The sequence below is a fragment of the Trifolium pratense genome, linkage group LG2, assembly GCF_020283565.1.
Source record: "Trifolium pratense cultivar HEN17-A07 linkage group LG2, ARS_RC_1.1, whole genome shotgun sequence".
Classification (NCBI taxonomy): domain Eukaryota; kingdom Viridiplantae; phylum Streptophyta; class Magnoliopsida; order Fabales; family Fabaceae; genus Trifolium; species Trifolium pratense.
In genome coordinates, this window is record NC_060060.1 from 55,355,275 (window position 1) to 55,375,001 (window position 19,727).

A 19,727-nucleotide genomic window follows, 5' to 3' on the forward strand; every position below is an offset into this window, starting at 1 on the left:
GACACAGATTTCAGACGGAATGGCTCCTGTCCGAAAAAGCCTCGTGGCTAATTAACATATTCCGTTGGAAATTCCGTCCCAAATTATTTCAGACGTATTTCACACGCAATTTCGACAAAAAATCATAAACCATATTTGTTTTGTATTGAACTTATTTCAGACGAATTTGAGACAGATTTTAAATACGTTTCACAAATATTTCACATGGAACAAAAATTATTTTCAGACGAATTACTTATTTGTTTCACACAAAATTCGGACGGACTATGTGTATTTTTATATTATTATTAATTAACTTTTCACACAAATTTAGGACAGAATATTAAAACTTTTTTAGTCAAAAAATAGACATAATTAGACCATCATATGCGTGTCTATTAGGACTAAAAGGAAATAAAAACACTACCACAGAAAAAGGCTACTATAGCACTTTTTTTTTGCTTTAATAGCACTTTAAAGTGTTATAGAAGCTGGTGCTATTAAAAGTCTGTACTTATCATAGCGCTTTTAAAAGTGCTATTGTATGACCAATCTTTAATAGCGCTTTTACACTAAAGCGCTATAGTATACCTATTGATAACGCTTTTTCATGACATGCTTTAATAGCGCTTTTTACAAAAGTGCTATCATAGGTTTCAGTTTCAATAGCACTTGTGCTTAAAAGTGCTATTGTTTGCCCTATCTTTAATAGCGCTTCATCACAAAAGCGCTATTGTATTTTTTTTTTTAAAAAAATTTCTTCTGCAGATCTGTTTCAATATTTTGTTATACAACCCGGAACTATTGTATTTTTTTCAATAAGTGGTGACCTGAAGCTTAATTTTGAAACTTAAAATATAATGGCAAATAATACAAAGGTCAAAAGGCCAAAAATATATTAAAGATAAAAACAAAGAAGGCCAATAAGTACAATCAAATTACATGAGGTTCCCTTCCTTCACAAAATAGATAAAGAAGCAAGGCAATTCTATGTCCAAGATAAAAGCAAACTTCCTTGCTAGTAATACCAAAGCTTGGTTAACTACAACATTGACAATAAGCTCCCGGACCATTTCCAAATAATTAACCTAAGCGACATACGATGTTCATAACACTAATTAAAACAAGACAAACTAGTATTAACCTAAACAATCCTCTGCCATTTTCCAAGCCAGCATCTCTCATGTTTTCAAAAAGACCCTGAAAAATTAAAAAGAGAATGAAAAAGTTCAACAGTAGCTTATAAATATTAATATACATGATAGAGAAGCTTTTTGATGCGGTGTTTTTAAACCACCAACAATTTGAAACTATGATACAAACAATTGCAAAAGCAATACCAACCAATAACATCAAAATACCAAGTTATAAGACCAAGGCTCATGCCAAAATTAAATATCAAACTAATGGAAACTCATGATTTAGAAAATGGGCATAACAAACTATTAGATAAGTAATGAATGTATTTCCAATTTTAATATGTTGCACAACGAAGTCCATTCCTCAATCTAACATGGCATACATCAAATTGTGAGATTCTCAGTGCATAACTACGATGAGTGCTTTGTCGTGTTGTTATAGTGATGATTTTTAACCAGATTTAGAAGGATATACTAAGCTGTTTACCAATACAAAAGATCAGAGAAAAGGAGCCTTACAACAAAAAATACAAGGCTGAACGATTTCCATACAATCTCAAGTGGATTTGAAAGCCGTTGCGATACCTGTATATATTTTGGAAAGATCTGGTTAAAGGTATAAATGACGGTTGAAGTGCCAATATCAAAGTAATAATTCAACCATATATCACCACTGAATTGTTGCGTCTTATATAACTTTACCGAAAAAATTCATGACTACAGACATTGATATATATGATGGGATTCAAACCTTTTCTTTCACGAGTTCTTCTGCTGAAGCAAGTTCATCAAGTTCATGGAGTGCTGTTATCACCATTTTTTAACCACAGATGAAGGAAGATCCCATGCGTCTTTTATTGATTTTAGGCCGAAAAACAAAAGAAGAGTTACTGCGGCATATTCTCCAATTGGCAAGGCTGTAGGTAGACAAGACAAAGCAGATAACATCAGCTATTGACATGACAAAAATGTATTAAATGAAATTCGAACAAAACACGGTCACAGAACAAAAATTATGGCATACAAACTGCAGATATTTCCGTCTAATGTGAAAAGCACAGTGAATAGTGAAGACAAATTGGTTGTCTGTAAACCAAAGCTGCTTATTAAAGATGAATCGATTTTAAGCTCTCTTGATGTGAAACTCGGAAGGGCCAAAATAGGAGTTTAGTTTATAAAAATGTTCAACAGGGAAACTGTAACTTGTATTCCACTCTGAGATGCTAAAGTCAACTTCACACTAGTATTATGTTTAAAAAAAAAATATAGTAGTAAAAAGCATAATCTAGCTTGAAATATACCTTGCAACATGATATAAAATGATGATCATTGACACATGTGCTTCCAATCCCTAAATCAGGCTTTTTATCTCCAAAATAATCCATTATTGCACTATGCTTAACAACCAAACCATGCTTAGAGATCAAACCAGTGAAGTAACATCCAACACTTTGCAATTCAGTAGCTATAACATCATCACCATTCAAATATTCCTTCAAAAATCCCTCAACCATAACTTTTGGCACAGAAGTGAAGAAAACTCTACACTTTGCTGATACCAAAACCTCATAAGCCATAAGATTAAGATTCTCCATGTAAAACTTTGGTAAAACAACTCTTGCAATCATTTCCATGTCCTTTATTTTAAGTCCACAAAAAGTTATGAAGATCATAACTTTAAGCTTAAGTTCATAGCTTAAAAACCATAATATAGGACATGAAGAAAGTAATATAAAAGCTCTTAAAATGCTACCACCTTCAAAAGCAACTAGCATGAAATAAGGAAAGAAAGAATGAGTTCATAATAGGACACTATGAATGTCACAAACGAGTGTTTGTGACTCTCTACCTTTTAAATCACAATTCAAAATACTAGGAGAAATTGAAGGTTGATGAAGTGGTTTAGATGAAAGATCAAACAAATTAAAGCTATAACTTTTCAAGCAATGAATTAGCATATACAATAAGGAAGGAACAATAAAAAAAAAAACTCAACTCAAAATTGGTTCATGAAGAAGATAGGAACAATAGAAATCCAGAAATCAAACTTATAAAAACACAAAAACAGAACAATTGTGTAATCCTCATAGACTCAACAGATGAAGCACTTAAGATCAGAAGAAAACATGGGTCAAATTCAATTCTATCCCAATAAAATTCACACTAAGATAATGCTTCAATTCTTCAAAAACAACCACCACAACAAGGATACTTGTCTTTGTTACACGAGTTTTTCCCCTCCTAAAATTCACACTAAGATACTTGTCTTGTTGAACTGTAAAATTAATTCCACTAGTTTTCCTGCATACCCATAAACTCTTCCTACAAACCCATGACAAAATTAATAAAAAAAAACCCAAACAAGTTGAATCTTAAAAATCAAATAAAAAGAGAAATTTAAATTGCCTTGAGTTCCTGCAAAGCAACTGGAATTTAAATTACCTTGAGTTCCTAAAACACATACGAGACATAGAAGAAGGGCTTGAGGGAAAGAGGTGTTGAGAGTGTGAATTTAGGGTTCAACAGTGAGGTTCTTGCTGGATCGGGAGAGAAATCACGAGATTTAGGGTTCGACGGAGATAGAGGTGTTGCGTTGAAAAGAAGGAGCTTGATAAGGATGAACATGGAGGAACGACGAGGAGAAGAGGAACGATTGAATGATGGAGAGAAGAGGAAGATGAAAGTGTGTATTGTGAAGCTCAAAGATGAAGATGAGGTGTTGCGTTTTCTTATTATTAGATTAGTAGATCTTTATCAATGAACAACCAAGGGTCGAGGGTTCGATACCTAACCAAGAGCGAATTTCTTTTTTCTTAATTTATGCTATTATAGCGCTTTTCTAAAAGTGCTATTATTTTGTTCAGCATTCACAGCTTTTATAGCGCTTTTAAATAAAGTGCTATTATGTTGTACTTAAATTCTAGGTTTTGACAGCGCTTCTTGTAAAAGTGCTATCATAGGGGCTCTGTGTTAGGTTTTTAATAGCACTTTCATAAAAGTGCTATTAAATTAGTGCTATTGTAGGCCAAAATTGTAGTAGTGAAAATAACATGCATAAAGCAAGAATTGGCTAAAAATATGCCTTAACGAAAACACCAAACCTGCAAAGCACTACAAATCCATCTACATACTTGGGAAAAGAACAAAAAACATCATTTTTGTGCTACCAAATCACAGACAACATAGTATCAAAACAAAATTCACATACAAAGTAACACAAAGTAGATTATAATAACATTAAATTAGAAGCAAATGGATTCATACATAAAGTTCAAAGAGTCATGGTACTCATCAATCTATACCAAAACAAAACAAACTAAAGTCACTTAATCATGTAGATCATATAGTCAATCTACATTTTTAATCTTCATCAAAATACTCACATCTCATCAAACATAAACCTGACTAAAGTCATAAAGGTAATCATCATTGTATCAAAACAAAATAGCTTATATAGTTACTTAATCATGTAGATCATGTATAGTCATCCAAATCAACATCAAAATCATCACCATTATTGCTATTAGAGGGATCACCAATCTCATTTGATCCATCTTGCATAGGACTTGCAGAGGCAAAGTTTGCAGGTAGCGGCATGTTTAGTTTTCCAAATACGGCAGCCAGCATGCTTTCATTTGATTCAATTCTTTTATGTTGGTTCTACAACTGAAGTTTTTGTTCTTCATTTACAGCTTGTTGCTCCTTTACCTTTTTTTGACACTCAATCAATTGTTGTTCTAGATGTGTTTCCTTAGATACAAATGAGCATGAACTAAGAGTATACCCTGATGAAATTTTTGATCCTATTGAACCAAAACCATATAATGTCCCTTTTTTACCTTTGGGAACAACTTCCTTCCAAATAGTCAAGTCATCTGGAATAGGTTGGGTTTCACATGGCAATCCATCAATATTCTCATTTTGGGACAAGGATAGTTCAGTAAGCTCATTTTTTCTTCTTTTAAATCCTTCTTACAAAATATTCAATTATGTGACATTAATCATTTTACTAAACAAACAATTTTAAACTATGCATGTTAATTACAAAATTTGTGAAAAACCACAAATAGTTAATATCACATATAATTACTTTCTCAGCTTTTTTATCAACACAAGACTTGTCTTCTTTTAAATGACACTTAGTAAACACCTCCTCCATGGTAGGCTTGACCCTTGTAGCTGCTTCCTACAAAGTTTCATATCAATGAGAAAATCCTAATAAATTGTTCATAAATTCAAATGTTTAAACAATCAATTTAAAGTTTATCTTACCATCCTACGTTCATGTTCACCCATAGATATAGACCCGCCAGTATGCATAGAGCTACCTTCATTTGAAGCACGGTTTACAGTGTTTGCCACTAACCAATTCTTAAATTTCTTATCCAATGCCCAATGATGTATCAATTCCTTCCATATTATTGGTTCAGGAATGTATTTTCGCTCATAAATAGAGCTTTTTGCATACTTAGCTCTAGCTTGATACATCATACCCCTATATCGAACATCCCCCTTAATGTCAAAAATTCGGCGAATACGTGCTTCATATTTGGGCTGCCATTTGCAATATTTCTACAAAAGCAAAGAAAATTACCTTATATGAAATCAGAAAATGTATTAAGATTATTTAGGAATATAAAAAACACAATAATAATCTAATATCATACTTACCTTAAATTCTTTAAACCAAAAATCTCTCATAGACTTAGTTGCATCTCCCCATGTGGGACAAAACCAATCATACCTGCTCTTAATGGCAGCAGTTAAACAACGGACAACAAACGATGGATTAAATTTATCAATACAAAAAAAAAATGTACATTGATCATATTTCACAAAAATAAAAGTGGCTAATTAATGTAAAATAACACGACATTACTTACTCATTTCCATAAGGCTCTATTTCCTGAAGTAACTCTTGATCAATAATATCATTTTCTTGAGATTCAGGACTTAATGATTGACATTGTGGTGTTGGGGGTAGGAGTAGGTGTAGATGTTGGGGCTGGAGAAGGTGTTGGGGTTGGATTTGTTGTAGAAGTAGGTGTAGATGTTGGGGCTGGAGAAGGTGTTGGGGTTAGAGTTGTTGTAAGGATAGGTACTATAGATGATGGGTTTGGAGTTGGTGTTGGGATTGGAGTTGTTGTAGGAATAAGTGGTGTAGGTGTTGGAGAATCTTGTAAAATAAGTTTTCCTCTACTAGCTACACGTCGGCCTCAAGAGGTTGTTGTTCTCCCACCTCTATTTGTACCTCTACCTGCCATCTAAAATAAAAGAAATGTATTGTACATCTAATATAATAACATCAAAATAATCATTAAAATGCAACGCTAAACAAATATCAAGCATTAAATCAACAAAAAAACTATCATCAAGCACACCATCAATATCTAAACTCTTCATCTTCATCAAGCACATCATCAATCTCCTCACCCTCCTCCTCCTCATCACTGTCTATCTCACCATCTTCATTAATTAATTCATAATCAGCATCATCTAATACATCAGCTTCTTCAAATGTTTCATCAATATCTTGTAAAATAATAGTTGAATCAAGTTCAGCTGAGATGAGATCGCAATTTTGATCAATGAAATCCTCTTGATATGCAGAATTGTTATCCTCAATCACTCCCCTAGCTTTGGTTTTGATGACAAACCACCAGTCTGCATTACTCCTGGTCCTTATTGGATGTGGAGCAAAATACACTTGAATTGCTTTTTGGGCAATAATAAATGCGTCATACATTCCATAGTGTCTATTGTGTCGAATTTGAATGATACCATGTGTTTCATCCACCTTTTTTCCTCTACCAATTGTTGGATCAAACCACTCACATTTGAACAACATGACCATTTTTAACGGTAATCCAGGATATTCAATTTGAATTATTTCTTCAAGTTGGCCATAGAAATCGTTCTCATATTCACCATAGCCTGTACGTTTGACACATACTCCACAATTCATAGTAGACTTTCCAATTGAATGTTCTTTTGTATGAAACTTGAATCCTTTCTAATTGATCTATAATTTCTGGACCAAGAGCATCAAAAACCATAGATTCATATAGATTTCTTTGTGATTCGACATTTAGCGACTGACTACATGTACCTTCTTCATTGCCACTATTTACATTTCTATGGTTTGAACTAATTAAACTCTCCCCATGTGAATCCCAACACCAATATCTTGGTTTGAAACCATACTTACACAAATCAACCATAACCTCACCTGGAGTAAAGAAAGCTTTGTTTCTATGTTTTTTGCACGGGCACCTTAGTGTACCACCATTACTAGAAAATTGAGGTTGCCTAATTGCATTTTCAATAAAACCTTGAACGCCTTCTACAAATTCCCGTATTAGCTCCCTTCGGTTTGGAGTAACTCTATTATACATCCACTTTCGATGCACAGGAATTTCCATAATCTGTATCATGTAAAATAATATACCAAATGACATATTATAAAATAATGTCTTAAAGTAACTAATGTCTCTCACTTCAAATGACATATTATAAAATAATGTCTTAAAGTAACTAATATAATAAAACTTACAGATTGGTTAGAAGATTAATTTAAGCTTAATCAAGATGCATTCACAGTACAACTATGCTTAATCAAGTATTAAGCCTCCAAGAAATGAAAGATAAAAAATGTGCAATGAAAAATGATAAACTCACCAGGTCCAATTGAGAAAAGTAAATTGAATGAAATTCTGCAAAATGAAAAGAAAAAAAAAAACCCAATTAGTAATTTGAATTTCAAAAGTAAGAACCACGGATACATGTTTTCTATAACGGTCCTAGAACAAGTTTAACCAAAATAAATAGAAGTTCATACTTACATTCTTCGTGCCTGTTAACAATGTTTAATTATTAATTCTTCCTTTTTTTATGGATATTATCATAAATTAATCATAAGAAATTAAGTCAGTCCAAATTAATGGAATCACTCACCCTATTTTTGTTTCATTTGCAACCAACCAAAAAAGGTTAAATAATTTCTTTTTGGTTAAATTGTATCATCTCACCTACCAGACCAGTGAACTTCTATATACAAATACATTCAATTTCAAGTCATAATTCTAAAACACCATAAAAACATAGAACAAGAAAACAACCAAGATAAAAAAATATCACCAAAAGACTAAAAAGATAACAGACCCTCAAACACCAAACCACTTCTCCCACTATCAAACAAACTATAAGCAACAAACACAGAAGAAGGTTAGCAAATAAAAACCAAGAAACACATGTAGGAATGGTGAAAACAACCAAACAAATACAATTAAACTATTGTCCCTAAATTTATCAAAATCACCAATACAAACTTAAGTCATTTTGATCCTCAAATATATTTTTCATTAGTCAAATTGGTCAATAAAATTACAAACAAAAAAGACACTTGAGATATATTTGCAATTTAGATATATATAAGGACTATAATGACATCACTTCAAACTTTCAAGGATCAAGATGAGGACTACCCTTCTAAATGAGCATGAACTATCGATAAAAATTTGTTAGTGTTACTCGAAAAATTATCGATAAACTTATAGCCACGTGTGTAGAGGGTAATATCGTAAGTTTAGTACGAAATCTATGTTGCTAACCGCAGCGGAAAAGAGACCCATCCAGTATTATTACTTCAGGCTCCTCACGGAACGCAACGTAATAAGGTGTCACAAACACAAAGAACCCTAAAAAAAAAAAACATGAACATGAAGCCCTAGAAATTAATTCTTCAGAGAAGCAATTTCGCACTCTTCTATCTCTCAATCTTTATTTTCTCTTATCATCATTGTTTTCCATAAATTCTCAACTTTAATTTTTGCGTGTTTCGTTTCTTTTTTGTTATTTTTTTTTCGACATTGTTCTGCTTCAGTGTTTTCAGGAGTAAATCAATTTGGTTGCATTCGATTTGCTTGTTGGGGACTCTAATTTTCGAAGCTATTTTCTGTTTCTTCATCTTCGGTGATTGTTTTCTGTTCTCCAATTAGGGTTTCGGTAAACGAAGCTACGGAATTTTTCATCGATTCTCCGCAAACTATCATCACTGTGAGTACAAGTAAATCTTTTTTTTAATGTATTTTTTGTTAATTTCATTATTAACGATTTTTATTTGAAATTGCTTGGTTATTTTGGATCTGCTGCTTTTTTTCAATTTGGGTATTTTTGTGTGACCAAATTACTTCGCCAAGGTTGCAATTTTAACAAATAATTTGTGTGCCCTAGCTTGTTTTATACATTTAGTTTAGTTTCTAGCGATTTAATGTTGAAACAATGTTGTTTGTTTGCTTTGGTTCATATTGTTTGAGTTGATAGGGTTTAATGGCTTATTTCAGGTTTAGGAAGGTGTTTTGTTATTTATAATTTAGATAAAATGTCATCGAATTCAAAATACCCGATTTTGGACGATAAGCCCATTAACCAGTGGAAGGTTACAGCGTTGAAAGAGGAATTGAAGAGAAGGAAGTTAGCTACCAAAGGTTTGAAGGAAGATTTAATTAACCGTTTGGATGAAGCTCTTCGCAATGAAAGGGAGACTGCTGAGGCTTCCCCTGAACAGGAGGCTGCTGTGGGTTCGGAGAAGGATGGGGCTAATGGTTTAAACGCTCAAGTAGATGGGGTGAAAGATGCCCAGACTGATAATGTGGACGCTGAAGTCGTTGATACGATTGAAAAGGAGAATTTCCAAACATTTGAAACTTCTGAACAGGGGAATAGTGATGCAGTGAAGGTTTCAGAGGTTGTGGATAATGACAGTATTAAGAATGTTGAGCAGGATGGTGTTACCGAACCAGTTGACGTTAATAATAGTGTGTCGGCCATGGATGTTGAAGGTGAACATGCAGTTTTGCCTGTTGGTGGTGAATCTGCTAATGTGGGAGAGGAGGTAGTTGCCCATCCTTCTACTGTGGAGACCACTGTTACAGTCACCGAGACCGTGGTCACAGAGACTGTATCAACAGAAGCAGTAGTCAGTGGTCAGGATTCTTATAGTTCAGAGAAGAATAATGAGGATTCAGCAATCAAGCTAGAGAATGAGGAATCAAAGGCGCAGCTGGACATTGAGGACTCAAAGCCCCAATTGGAGTCTGACACAAAGCCCCCATCCGACGATCCCGTGCCCGACTCTTCTGCACCCGAAAACCAGGTATCTGAGGTCAACCCTAGTTTAGGGTCTCAAGTAAAATCTGATTCTTTTTCTACTGATTCTGTGTCAATTAATCAAAAGAATGAACTAAAGGATACTATAATTGCTAATAATAATGTCAAATTAGAACAAGATAATGTTAGGCCGGAGATGGTGGAAGAACCATCGTCCAGAAATGTACCTGTTTATGATGAATTGCATTCAATGGATGTTGGAGGGCTGCATGAAAAAAAGCCATCTGTTGAAGAAAATAACAACAGTGTTACAAGTCCAGACTTGAACAAAACCAATAGTAGTGATGATGTAGGGTATCCAGAAAAGTTGAACTTGGACAGAAGTTCTGGTGATGATTCCATGGAAGAGGACTTGCCTGAGACTAGGCAATATGATTCTAAGTTTAATGTTGATGAACTTGTAGAGAAAGTTGAGAATAATGAAGTACCTATGGTCAAGGAGGAAAGGAATACAACAGATGTGGGAGATGGTGTATCCGCAAGAAAAAGCGATACCCACCAAGATATTGACATTAGTCCTGTTTCCCTTACTGAGAAGCGAAAATATCCTGGTAAGCATTTGAATTTTTTCACTCCAAAATACTTTTTATTTGATGGTTTTACTATACATCTAACTGCAGGCACTTAAATATATGATGATTGGAATTTTTTTACAGAACAAACATTAGCTGCGAACATTGAGCCTGCAAAAAGGCAGCGCAGGTGGAACACTGAAACAGTTAAAGGGTCAGATCTGCAAAGCACTACTCCCAGATCTGCTACTACACCCAAGGATGGGCAAATTACTCTGAAGCGCAACTTCTCTAGGTCTAATTCCTCTGCAACTGATGACACCCCTAAAGAACGCATTGGTAAGTTGACATTATATAAATGCGAAAAATATATGAAGAACCGATACTCCTATATCAGGGTGTTGTGGTAATTAATATTAATTTTCAATTCCTTGGCTACAAATTAATAAATATCCTGCCACTTGTCAAATTTTAATTTCATACTCATCGTAAAGCACAAATTGTGCACATCTTACACTATTACTTCGCAAAGCACAAATTGTGCACATCTTATACTCTTAAATGCATTTTGTGTACATGCCTTGTTGGTTGATTTTCGATGCTTGTATGCATTTACTAAGTGATGTTAATGTTTAGTTGTTGGTTCTGGTTGTATGCATTAATATATCTGTATTTTAAGGATTTTACTTTGTTGCCGGGTTGGTGTGTGTTTGGTCTCCTGTCACTTGCTTTTTGAGTCTAAATGTTTCTCTTGGCAGTTCCACCATCTCGAAGGACCCCAACTAATTCCCTCAGGATTGATCAATTCCTTCGTCCATTTACCCTAAAAGCAGTGCAAGAACTTCTTGGGAAAACTGGGAGTGTTAGCAGTTTCTGGATGGACCAAATAAAGACCCATTGCTATGTTACTGTAAGATAGTTCTTATCTCACCACCTTCCTGTTACTGTGAATTCCAATGTGATGTTACATTTATCATATGTTTCTAACTTCTAAGAAATCTTTGTTTTTTTGGGTGATGTAGTACTCATCCATCGAAGAGGCCACTGAGACACGGAATGCTGTGTATAATTTGCAATGGCCTCCAAATGGTGGGCGACTCTTAGTTGCTGAGTATGTTGATCCTGAAGAAGTGAAAATGAAGTTAGAAGCTCCTCCTACTCCAACTGCCCCTGTCATCAGTGCTCCAACAGTTCCTCCCGCACCACCTTCGCAGCCAGAGCCTTCCCCACGTCAGCAGAGGGAGCAGCTTCTTCCAGTTACTCTCCCACCTCCACCTCCATTGTCAAGGCCCCCACCAGTTGCAAGAGAACGTCTTCCATCTCCCCCACCCCTTCCTGAGAAAGCGGACCCACCTATTGTCACTCTGGACGACCTCTTCCGCAAAACCAAAGCAACTCCTCGGATCTATTATTTACCTTTGTCTGAAGAGCAAGTTGCTGCAAAACTTGCGGCACAAGGTAAAAATACGAGGCAGTAGGCACTTAGCCTGCGATTTGTCTCAGGTAGCTTGAAGCTTTCTTATTTATGGCCATCGTGCTAGTTATTAGTGGTATTATGGAAGCTTTGAGTGCATCTTGGCAGGTCTGCTGGTGTTTGTATCAGATAAAAATTGTCATTTGAGAACTTAAATTTCTGTTAGTGTTAGAACTTCATAAACTAAGAGCCACTTGGGTGGATATATTTTCCTTGCTGTTTGAATTAGTTTTAGTGAACCTTTTCCTAAATATTTTAGACTTTGATGAAAACAATTGACATTAGCTTATGTTTATTCTGCTGCCATGGAAATGGAACTCAACTGTGGGATCATTCCGTTAATGGTATGTAATTGTTTTTTGTTTGTTGATGCATGTTTTCATTTGTATGATGTCAATTTTTGTCCATCTGTTATCTGTGTGTACTAACTAGTTTTCTCCAAACCCTGTGTTTCGTTTGATAATCACATGCAATAGATTATGGTATAGCTTTGTAAGAAGGGGTTGATTATAAATTTATGAGGTCACTTGTCAATTTTTCCAAAATACTGTGACTTCTCTGCTTTGATGTCAGAAAATGTTACATGTGGATTCCGGTGAAAATAACAAAAAGATACTGTACTATCTTTGTTGATTTCCCAGTGCAAATAAGGAAAAATAGCTTAGGGTAGTTAAGATTGAGATTGCCAAGTCAAGTACAACCGTTTTCACCTGCCCTTATAGGCATGTTTCTGATTTTTTAGCTGAACAAAAGGGTACATGTCTTTATTAATACTATACCTGAGAGACACGAATGTCTTTATTAAGAGCTTAGCTTGGTGTGTGATTTATGATTTTTTTCTTTTAGTAAAACTATGAACTTTGTTGCTCCATAACTCTTCTAAGGTGCTTATCATGAACAACATTGAGGTAAGATTTGACCATGCTTCGAATACCATCCGCCTCCCTTGAATCCCTTGAAATTGAATCAATTAACTTTGCAATATCACGTGAATCATACATCACTGAATCAGTTGCTAAAGCCGATTATATATTGTGCGTCCATCGATGCATTGTATTATATATTGCCAACACCGACTCAATGTTTACACCAAGCTGCATATCACTGTTCTTTGCATCATGAACCCTAAAACTGATCACAAGAAATGAAATTTGCTGCTGTTGCAAAACATGAATGTTTTCCAATTGAAGAAATCTGAACAAAATCTTTCGTAACACACTCATCCATCATCATGAGGGAACAATCATAAGAATGTTCAACATCATCAACCATGGCTAGAGGGGAACCCTAGGGCAAACCCTAGTAGAGCCGAGTATCCCCACTCCAACGCTGACGTAAGAAGTTTACATGCCTATTAAGTGCGCATGAATGTCACCCCAAAATAAAGGTGTGCATGAATTCGAAGAAAATGTTTGCTCATATTTATATCATATTGTTTAATCTCTTAATTATTTTTTAAGAAAAATCAAGACTTTGAATCTTGTTTAATTTTCAAGCTAACTTGGTTATTTGTTTTATGCAATTATTTCTATTATGTCTCTATCAATTTCTTTTTCGAACTCATTTTTGATTAAAAATTATACTAAAAACAATCTATTAAAATTTAAATGTTTAACTTTTTTAAAATTAATCCATGCGAATTTCATTCGAAAAGAAAGTATTTGAATATTCTCTATTCCAAACCTAATTTATTTTTTATTTGATCAAAATTTCACTATTTTTAAATTTTAAACTTTAAAATGATTTTATAGTTCAAATCCATCATCATTAAAACTCTTAGTGAGAATCTGCCATCCATTTAGATTCCACAAAATTCGAGAGATTAGTCTCTACGGTTGAATATCTGATATGCATAAAAATATATATATTTCAAATCCATCATAAACTTATATACACTTATTTTTAAAAAATTATATAGAATAATAAAGTATAATAGAATCATTTTTTTTTTTACAAAAGAAAAAGAGAATCAAATTTATTTTATTTGTAATAATTTTTTGACCAAAATTTAATTTTAAATATTGAAAATCTTAATTTACTTGAAAAAAATTTAGATGCCAAAAAAAATTGTCATTACGGGTACACATTGTCTTCTCTTCCCCGCGCCTTGACAAAAAAACTCACCTTTCTTCTTTTCCATATGCAACTCAATTGCACCTCCAATATTTTTCCCTCTCTTCTATTATCGAATTCGTTATTCCACCTCTTTTTCTTCCCAAATCCAATTTAGGGTTTTCATTTCAAAAATTCAACCGCCCCTTTCTTCGTTTTCGATAAATTGGCTTCACAGAGACTAGGGTTTCGTTTCTATTGAAGGGAGAGAGATAAACATGGATAGAGATTTCAAGGAGCAGGTACTTGCGGACAAGCTTGCCAAGCTTAATAGCACTCAAGATGCCATCACAAGTATCCTTTTTTTTCTTTCTTTGATTAATTTTTTGTTTTTGTTTTTTGATTTGGAAATTTCAGGATCTAGCTATCTCTATATAGTTGTTCTTATTGCATTGTGAATTACTCTTGGATTGAACTTCATTGGATTTTTTTTAGTTACTACTGAATTATTGTGCTTTGTTAATTCTTTGCATTGTTTAGCTGAATTTGCATGTGGTTTGTTAGATATAGGCCCGTTTGGATTAACTTATTTTTGAGCTTTGGAAAATAAATTATGCAAATAAATAACTTATGTTAATTCTTAAGTTCTCACTAACGGAAATTTTATCTTCATAAGCTGTTTTTTTATAAACTACCTTGAAAAGCTTGTAATAATGCATAAAAGCTTATTTTTTTGTATAAGCTGTTTTGCATAAGCTAAAAAATAATCAAATCTAAACGGACCCATCGATTGAGTGATTGATTGAGAGAGATTGAAATTTCATGGTATCTGTGATTGTATGAGGAGCTTCATATATAGCATTGCTTTGATAGTGATCTGAGGTGATCAGAACTTATGGCCGACGTCGAGCAGCCTCATGTAATGGTTGAAATTTGTGGTGCGGTACCTGCAAATACTCTGACGCTCAAGTCAGTATGATGTGTGAAGTGAGAGATCGCGATGTGAGTCCTTCTTGGGAAGGAGTATTTATAGGCCCGACACGGACTTGGCCCAGTCTAGAACACATAGATTATTTTGGTAAACACTGTTAATTTGGTGCTCTAGGGATTTCGTGAGGACTTGATTGTTTTCAGGTGTTCAAGAGATTCCTTAACTCTGTCAAATTTTTCTGTTTGTGTTGGGGGTGCCTTTTTATAATTAGTTTTTTTGACGGGAGCTTTATTTTGAAATTCAAAAACAGTTTCGCTTTACTGCATACTTAGCTTCTGTTGATTTTATGAAGTATGCATATTGGTCGTCGTGACAACGATGTTTTATTAATCTGTGTAGCTGATATACTAGCTACTGAAATAGGCTTTTATTGTTGTTGTGTTTACTACTTGTTGATGCAAAGTGGGTTTGTTATCGTTAACTTTTGATATAGCTTTATCACACTGGTGTATATTTAACCGGAGCTATGCAGAACAGATTGTTGCAACATGGAAAATCCAATTTGACAAATCAGATATAATTCGCAAAATCCCCCTTTTGTATCTTGCTAATGACATCCTGCAGAACAGCAAGCGTAATGGAAATGAATTTGTGATTGAATTCTGGAAGGTTCTTCCTGCAGCACTTAAAGATGTCATTGCAGAAAAAAATCCTCGTGGAGAGCATGCAGTATCTAGACTGGTGAGCCCTCTTTTATAGTGTTTGGTGTAGGTATTTAAAATTTTCAAGTGAATACATCTGTTCCAATAATAAATGGGAAAGTGGGGTGTGAAAAAATATGAAATTGTTGCCGATATGTATGGGCTAAAACTTCAGATATCACTATAAATGCTGATGATGTAATTTTAAAAAAATATTGATTTATTTTTGTTCTTACCTAACTTTAGTTTGAAGTATGGGAGGAAAGGAAAGTATTTGGGTCTCGAGTGCAAAACCTTACGGATTTAATGCTTGGAGAGGATACTCCTCCGCCATTGGATTTCGGCAATAAAAGACCACGTTCTGCAAAAGTAATGAAAAGGGATTCTGTAAAAATTTTGAAAAGGGATTCTCGTTCTATCAAATCGGTGAGACTAAGTTCCACTCTGCTTCTACACATTTTTTTTTTACTAATCGTTGAATTGATACTAAATGATTATATCCTTTAAAGTGGTTTGCTATGTTTATTTCAAAATCTTATTTCCGCACAATTGTATGGTGCCAGAAATTGTCCATAGGAGGAACGACAGAAAAAATAGTGTCTGCATTTTATTTGGTGCTCAGTGAAAAAGCCAATGAAGATGCAGAGATGAGCGAATGCAAGTCCGCCGTTCAGCATGTGAGGAAGATAGAGAAAGATGTTGATATTGCATGTACCATTGGTAAGCATACAACTGAGCAGAAGTAACACCTGGATCCTGGAAGTTACAATTCTAATATTGCTTTCTTTTTCAGCTAAGGATCCTAAGCGAATAACTTTGAAGAAGGACCTAGAGCAGCAACAAAATATATTGAAAGATTGCATAGAAAAACTTAAATTATTTGAAGCAAGTAGAGTAGCTCTGATATCTCAGTTAAAAGAAGCATTGCACGAGCAGGTACTAGTTAGGCCCTTGTGCTCAATAAGTGTGTTTGCATTTGCGACAGATATAATATGTTTTTGGTTTTTCCTAATTGCTTATCTTCTTTCTACTGTTTGTGGTATTTGTATTAGGAATCGGATCTGGAGAATGTTCGTACACAGATGCAGGTAAAATGCACTATTCATGAATTATTCTTTTCCGCAGAAGGCTTTCATACTTTGACTAATTTCTTGTTCCTAAGAGAATGTGATGTGCATTGATCATATATTTGGGTTTCTTACCATTTAATTACTTATCTAATGGTACCTTTTCTATGTATATCTCAAAGAAGTTCTAATTTGGCATACGGTGAACTCACTGCAGGTTCTCAGTGTCATCTATTGTAAAAAACATGCAATAGAAGAAATTATACTGATCATAGCTTCCTTGAACTTTATGAAACCTAAACAAACACCTGACCTCCTTTATAATTTTTTTTCTCCTTTTTTTTGTTCCTGGGGTAAGATTGTCTTAACAAACATAAATATGAGGTATTTGCTTGGTTTCATGAAGTCGGGAGTTTATTTTAATTAGCTCTATTTATAAATTTAAAGGCAGCTTTGGTTGGAGAATTACTTGGTGAAAGCTCTATAATACTGACTCAAAGTAATGAGTTCTTGTTTTGTGCCTAGTGGCATTTATTACTTGCGTGTACTTTCATTATTAAAACTCGGATATGTTTTAACTTATAACAATGCTAACAAATTTAAACTTATCTCTTGTTAATCTTTAGGTTGCACAAGCACAAATTGAAGAGGCTGGCAACATGCAGAAGCGACTTGATAGTGAAGATTCTTCACAGAACGCATCAATTAAAACAACTTCAGCTGCCAATGCAACTTCACTATCAGAAGCAGCAAATAAAAAGTCAGCTGCAGCAATTGCTGCTGAGGTTGCAGATAAGCTTACAGCTTCAACGTCATCTCAATTGATCATGAGTTCTGTTCTCTCAACATTTGCCGCACAAAAGGCAAAAAGTGCCGGTCTAATGTCTGAGTCCACATCAAAACCTATGATATCAATGACAAGTTCAGATACTCATGTCTTTATGCCCGCGCAACAGTTGACTGCTGCGCCAAACCATTCATATCCTTCAGTTTTGGTAACTCAGCCAACTATGCACAATGCATCCCCTGCGCAAGGTCAATATAACTTATATTGCAATCCATCACCCCAGCAATATGTGCAATCAACAGGAGGGGTCAACATCTCTCCATATGGTTATGGTAATATCCCACCATTACAATCAGTAGCACCCCAACCACCTTTTATGAATCAGACAATGCAAATAACACAACAACAACCAGTACCAACTTATACGAATCAGTCAATGCAAATCACACAGCAACAACCAGTACCAACTTATACGGATCAGTCAATGCAAATTGCTCAGCAACAACCAGTACCAACTTATACGAATCAGTCAATGCAAATTGCACAGCAACAACCAGTACCAGTAACACAATATGCTCCAGCACCTCCTAGTTTCCGGCCAATTCAGCCATCAGCAATGATATACTATGCTAATCATTAACATTCTATATGTGGTATACTTTATTCGACAAAACCTTTGTTGTAACAAGTGATTTCTGGAGATTCAGATTTTCGTTTTCACGCAATGGTATACTGGGAACGGAGTTCATAAACGAATGGAAGCAAATAGTAGATGTCACCCGAGAAGTGGTAGGAAACTGGTCTGCCCAGAATCTGAATACAAAGTGGGTCAAATGTGATGCTTTGTTCGGGAGTTTGAAGGAAAATAGAGGGGAGGACTCTGCGAGATGTGTGCGGGGTGGGAGGAGCGAAAGTGAGAAAAAAAACTTCGTTATTTGAAAGAGTATTTATGAAGAGGAGAAGGAAAGACTTGTGACTATATTTTCCTTGGGAGAGAAAGACTTGTGACTATATTTTTTTCTTTTGGAGTATTATAAATAGAGTGAAAGAATTTGGAGATATTTGAAATCCCTCCAAAGTTCTTTCTCAATTTATTGAGTTTTCTCATATTGGGGTATCTGAATAAGAAAAATAAACCCCTATTAAAGTGGGAGGTCTTGTCCATTTCTTTTCTTCCCACTTTACCTTTAAAATCCCTTAGTGTCTCATCAAATTCCCAAGTCTTATCAAGCACTGATTTCACCAAAAAAACTAAAAAAGAGAACCTAAGATTAAAATATGGTTTTTTGGCAAAAAAATATTTATATTTTGATATTGATTATCTGTTTTGTAAGCGTCACAAGTTAAGATAATTTTTTCTTTTAAACTCCTAACCCCCTATTGTAAAATCCGGATTGATATTTAACATTATTGAGTTAACGAAGTTGTCTTCATAAATTTAGCTCAGTTGTAAGAGACATCACATTATATATGGAGGTGTCGGGGTTCGAACTCCGAACACCCCAATTATTCACCTTGAGGGTGGAATTTTCTAGAACGAAGCATTTGTGTGTAACTATAAATCCAAATTATTTGTATTTGTGACCATGCAAGTCCTTTTCCCTTACCATTTCCTAATATGCAAATGACACTTAGATTATTATAGATACAAATAATATGAAATTAGATCATCTACAAGAGAATCCAAATTCATTACAAAGTCATAAACACCATAAATAAATGACATTATTTTCTCACTTCCATAGTAACTTAACAAACTTTATTATACAAACAATCGTTTAAACTTGGCTTAAATATACAATTAGTCCCTGTAATTGTATCAAGTTTTGGTATTAGTCCCTGCACTTTTTTTTGTTGGCTATTAGTCCTTGCAATTTGAAAACAGTTTGCTTTTGATCCCTACCGTTACACAAACGT

At 34.5% G+C, this 19,727-nt stretch overlaps 2 protein-coding genes and 1 long non-coding RNA gene across 4 annotated transcripts; 2 read left to right on the plus strand and 1 right to left on the minus strand.

Annotated features, from left to right (window-relative positions):
- Positions 1–1,128: 1,128 nt before the first annotated feature.
- LOC123903968 lies at positions 1,129–3,834 on the minus strand. Of its 2 annotated transcripts, none has more exons than XR_006808224.1 (4): positions 2,420–3,834; positions 1,870–2,035; positions 1,638–1,703; positions 1,129–1,179 (listed from the first exon to the last, which is right to left on the minus strand). It is a non-coding gene; the product is annotated as an uncharacterized LOC123903968 (long non-coding RNA). The 2 variants fall into 2 exon arrangements; XR_006808225.1 differs by having other exon boundaries at positions 1,132–1,179; positions 1,870–2,008.
- Positions 3,835–8,481: 4,647 nt separating this feature from the next.
- On the plus strand, positions 8,482–12,646 carry LOC123903969 (IgM protease-like). The gene is made up of 5 exons (XM_045953658.1): positions 8,482–9,173; positions 9,461–10,837; positions 10,943–11,137; positions 11,557–11,708; positions 11,821–12,646. Exons 2-5 carry the CDS (start codon positions 9,499–9,501, stop codon positions 12,274–12,276), a joined length of 2,142 nt encoding a protein of 713 aa, XP_045809614.1. The 5' UTR covers positions 8,482–9,173; positions 9,461–9,498; the 3' UTR covers positions 12,277–12,646.
- A 1,671-nt stretch (positions 12,647–14,317) lies between these two features.
- Positions 14,318–18,974, plus strand: LOC123903970 (regulation of nuclear pre-mRNA domain-containing protein 1B-like). Its single transcript, XM_045953659.1, has 7 exons — positions 14,318–14,678; positions 15,749–15,996; positions 16,203–16,382; positions 16,520–16,676; positions 16,750–16,892; positions 17,009–17,044; positions 17,650–18,974. The coding sequence occupies exons 1-7, from the start codon at positions 14,603–14,605 to the stop codon at positions 18,448–18,450; spliced, it is 1,641 nt and encodes a 546-aa protein (XP_045809615.1). The 5' UTR covers positions 14,318–14,602; the 3' UTR covers positions 18,451–18,974.
- Positions 18,975–19,727: the final 753 nt, after the last annotated feature.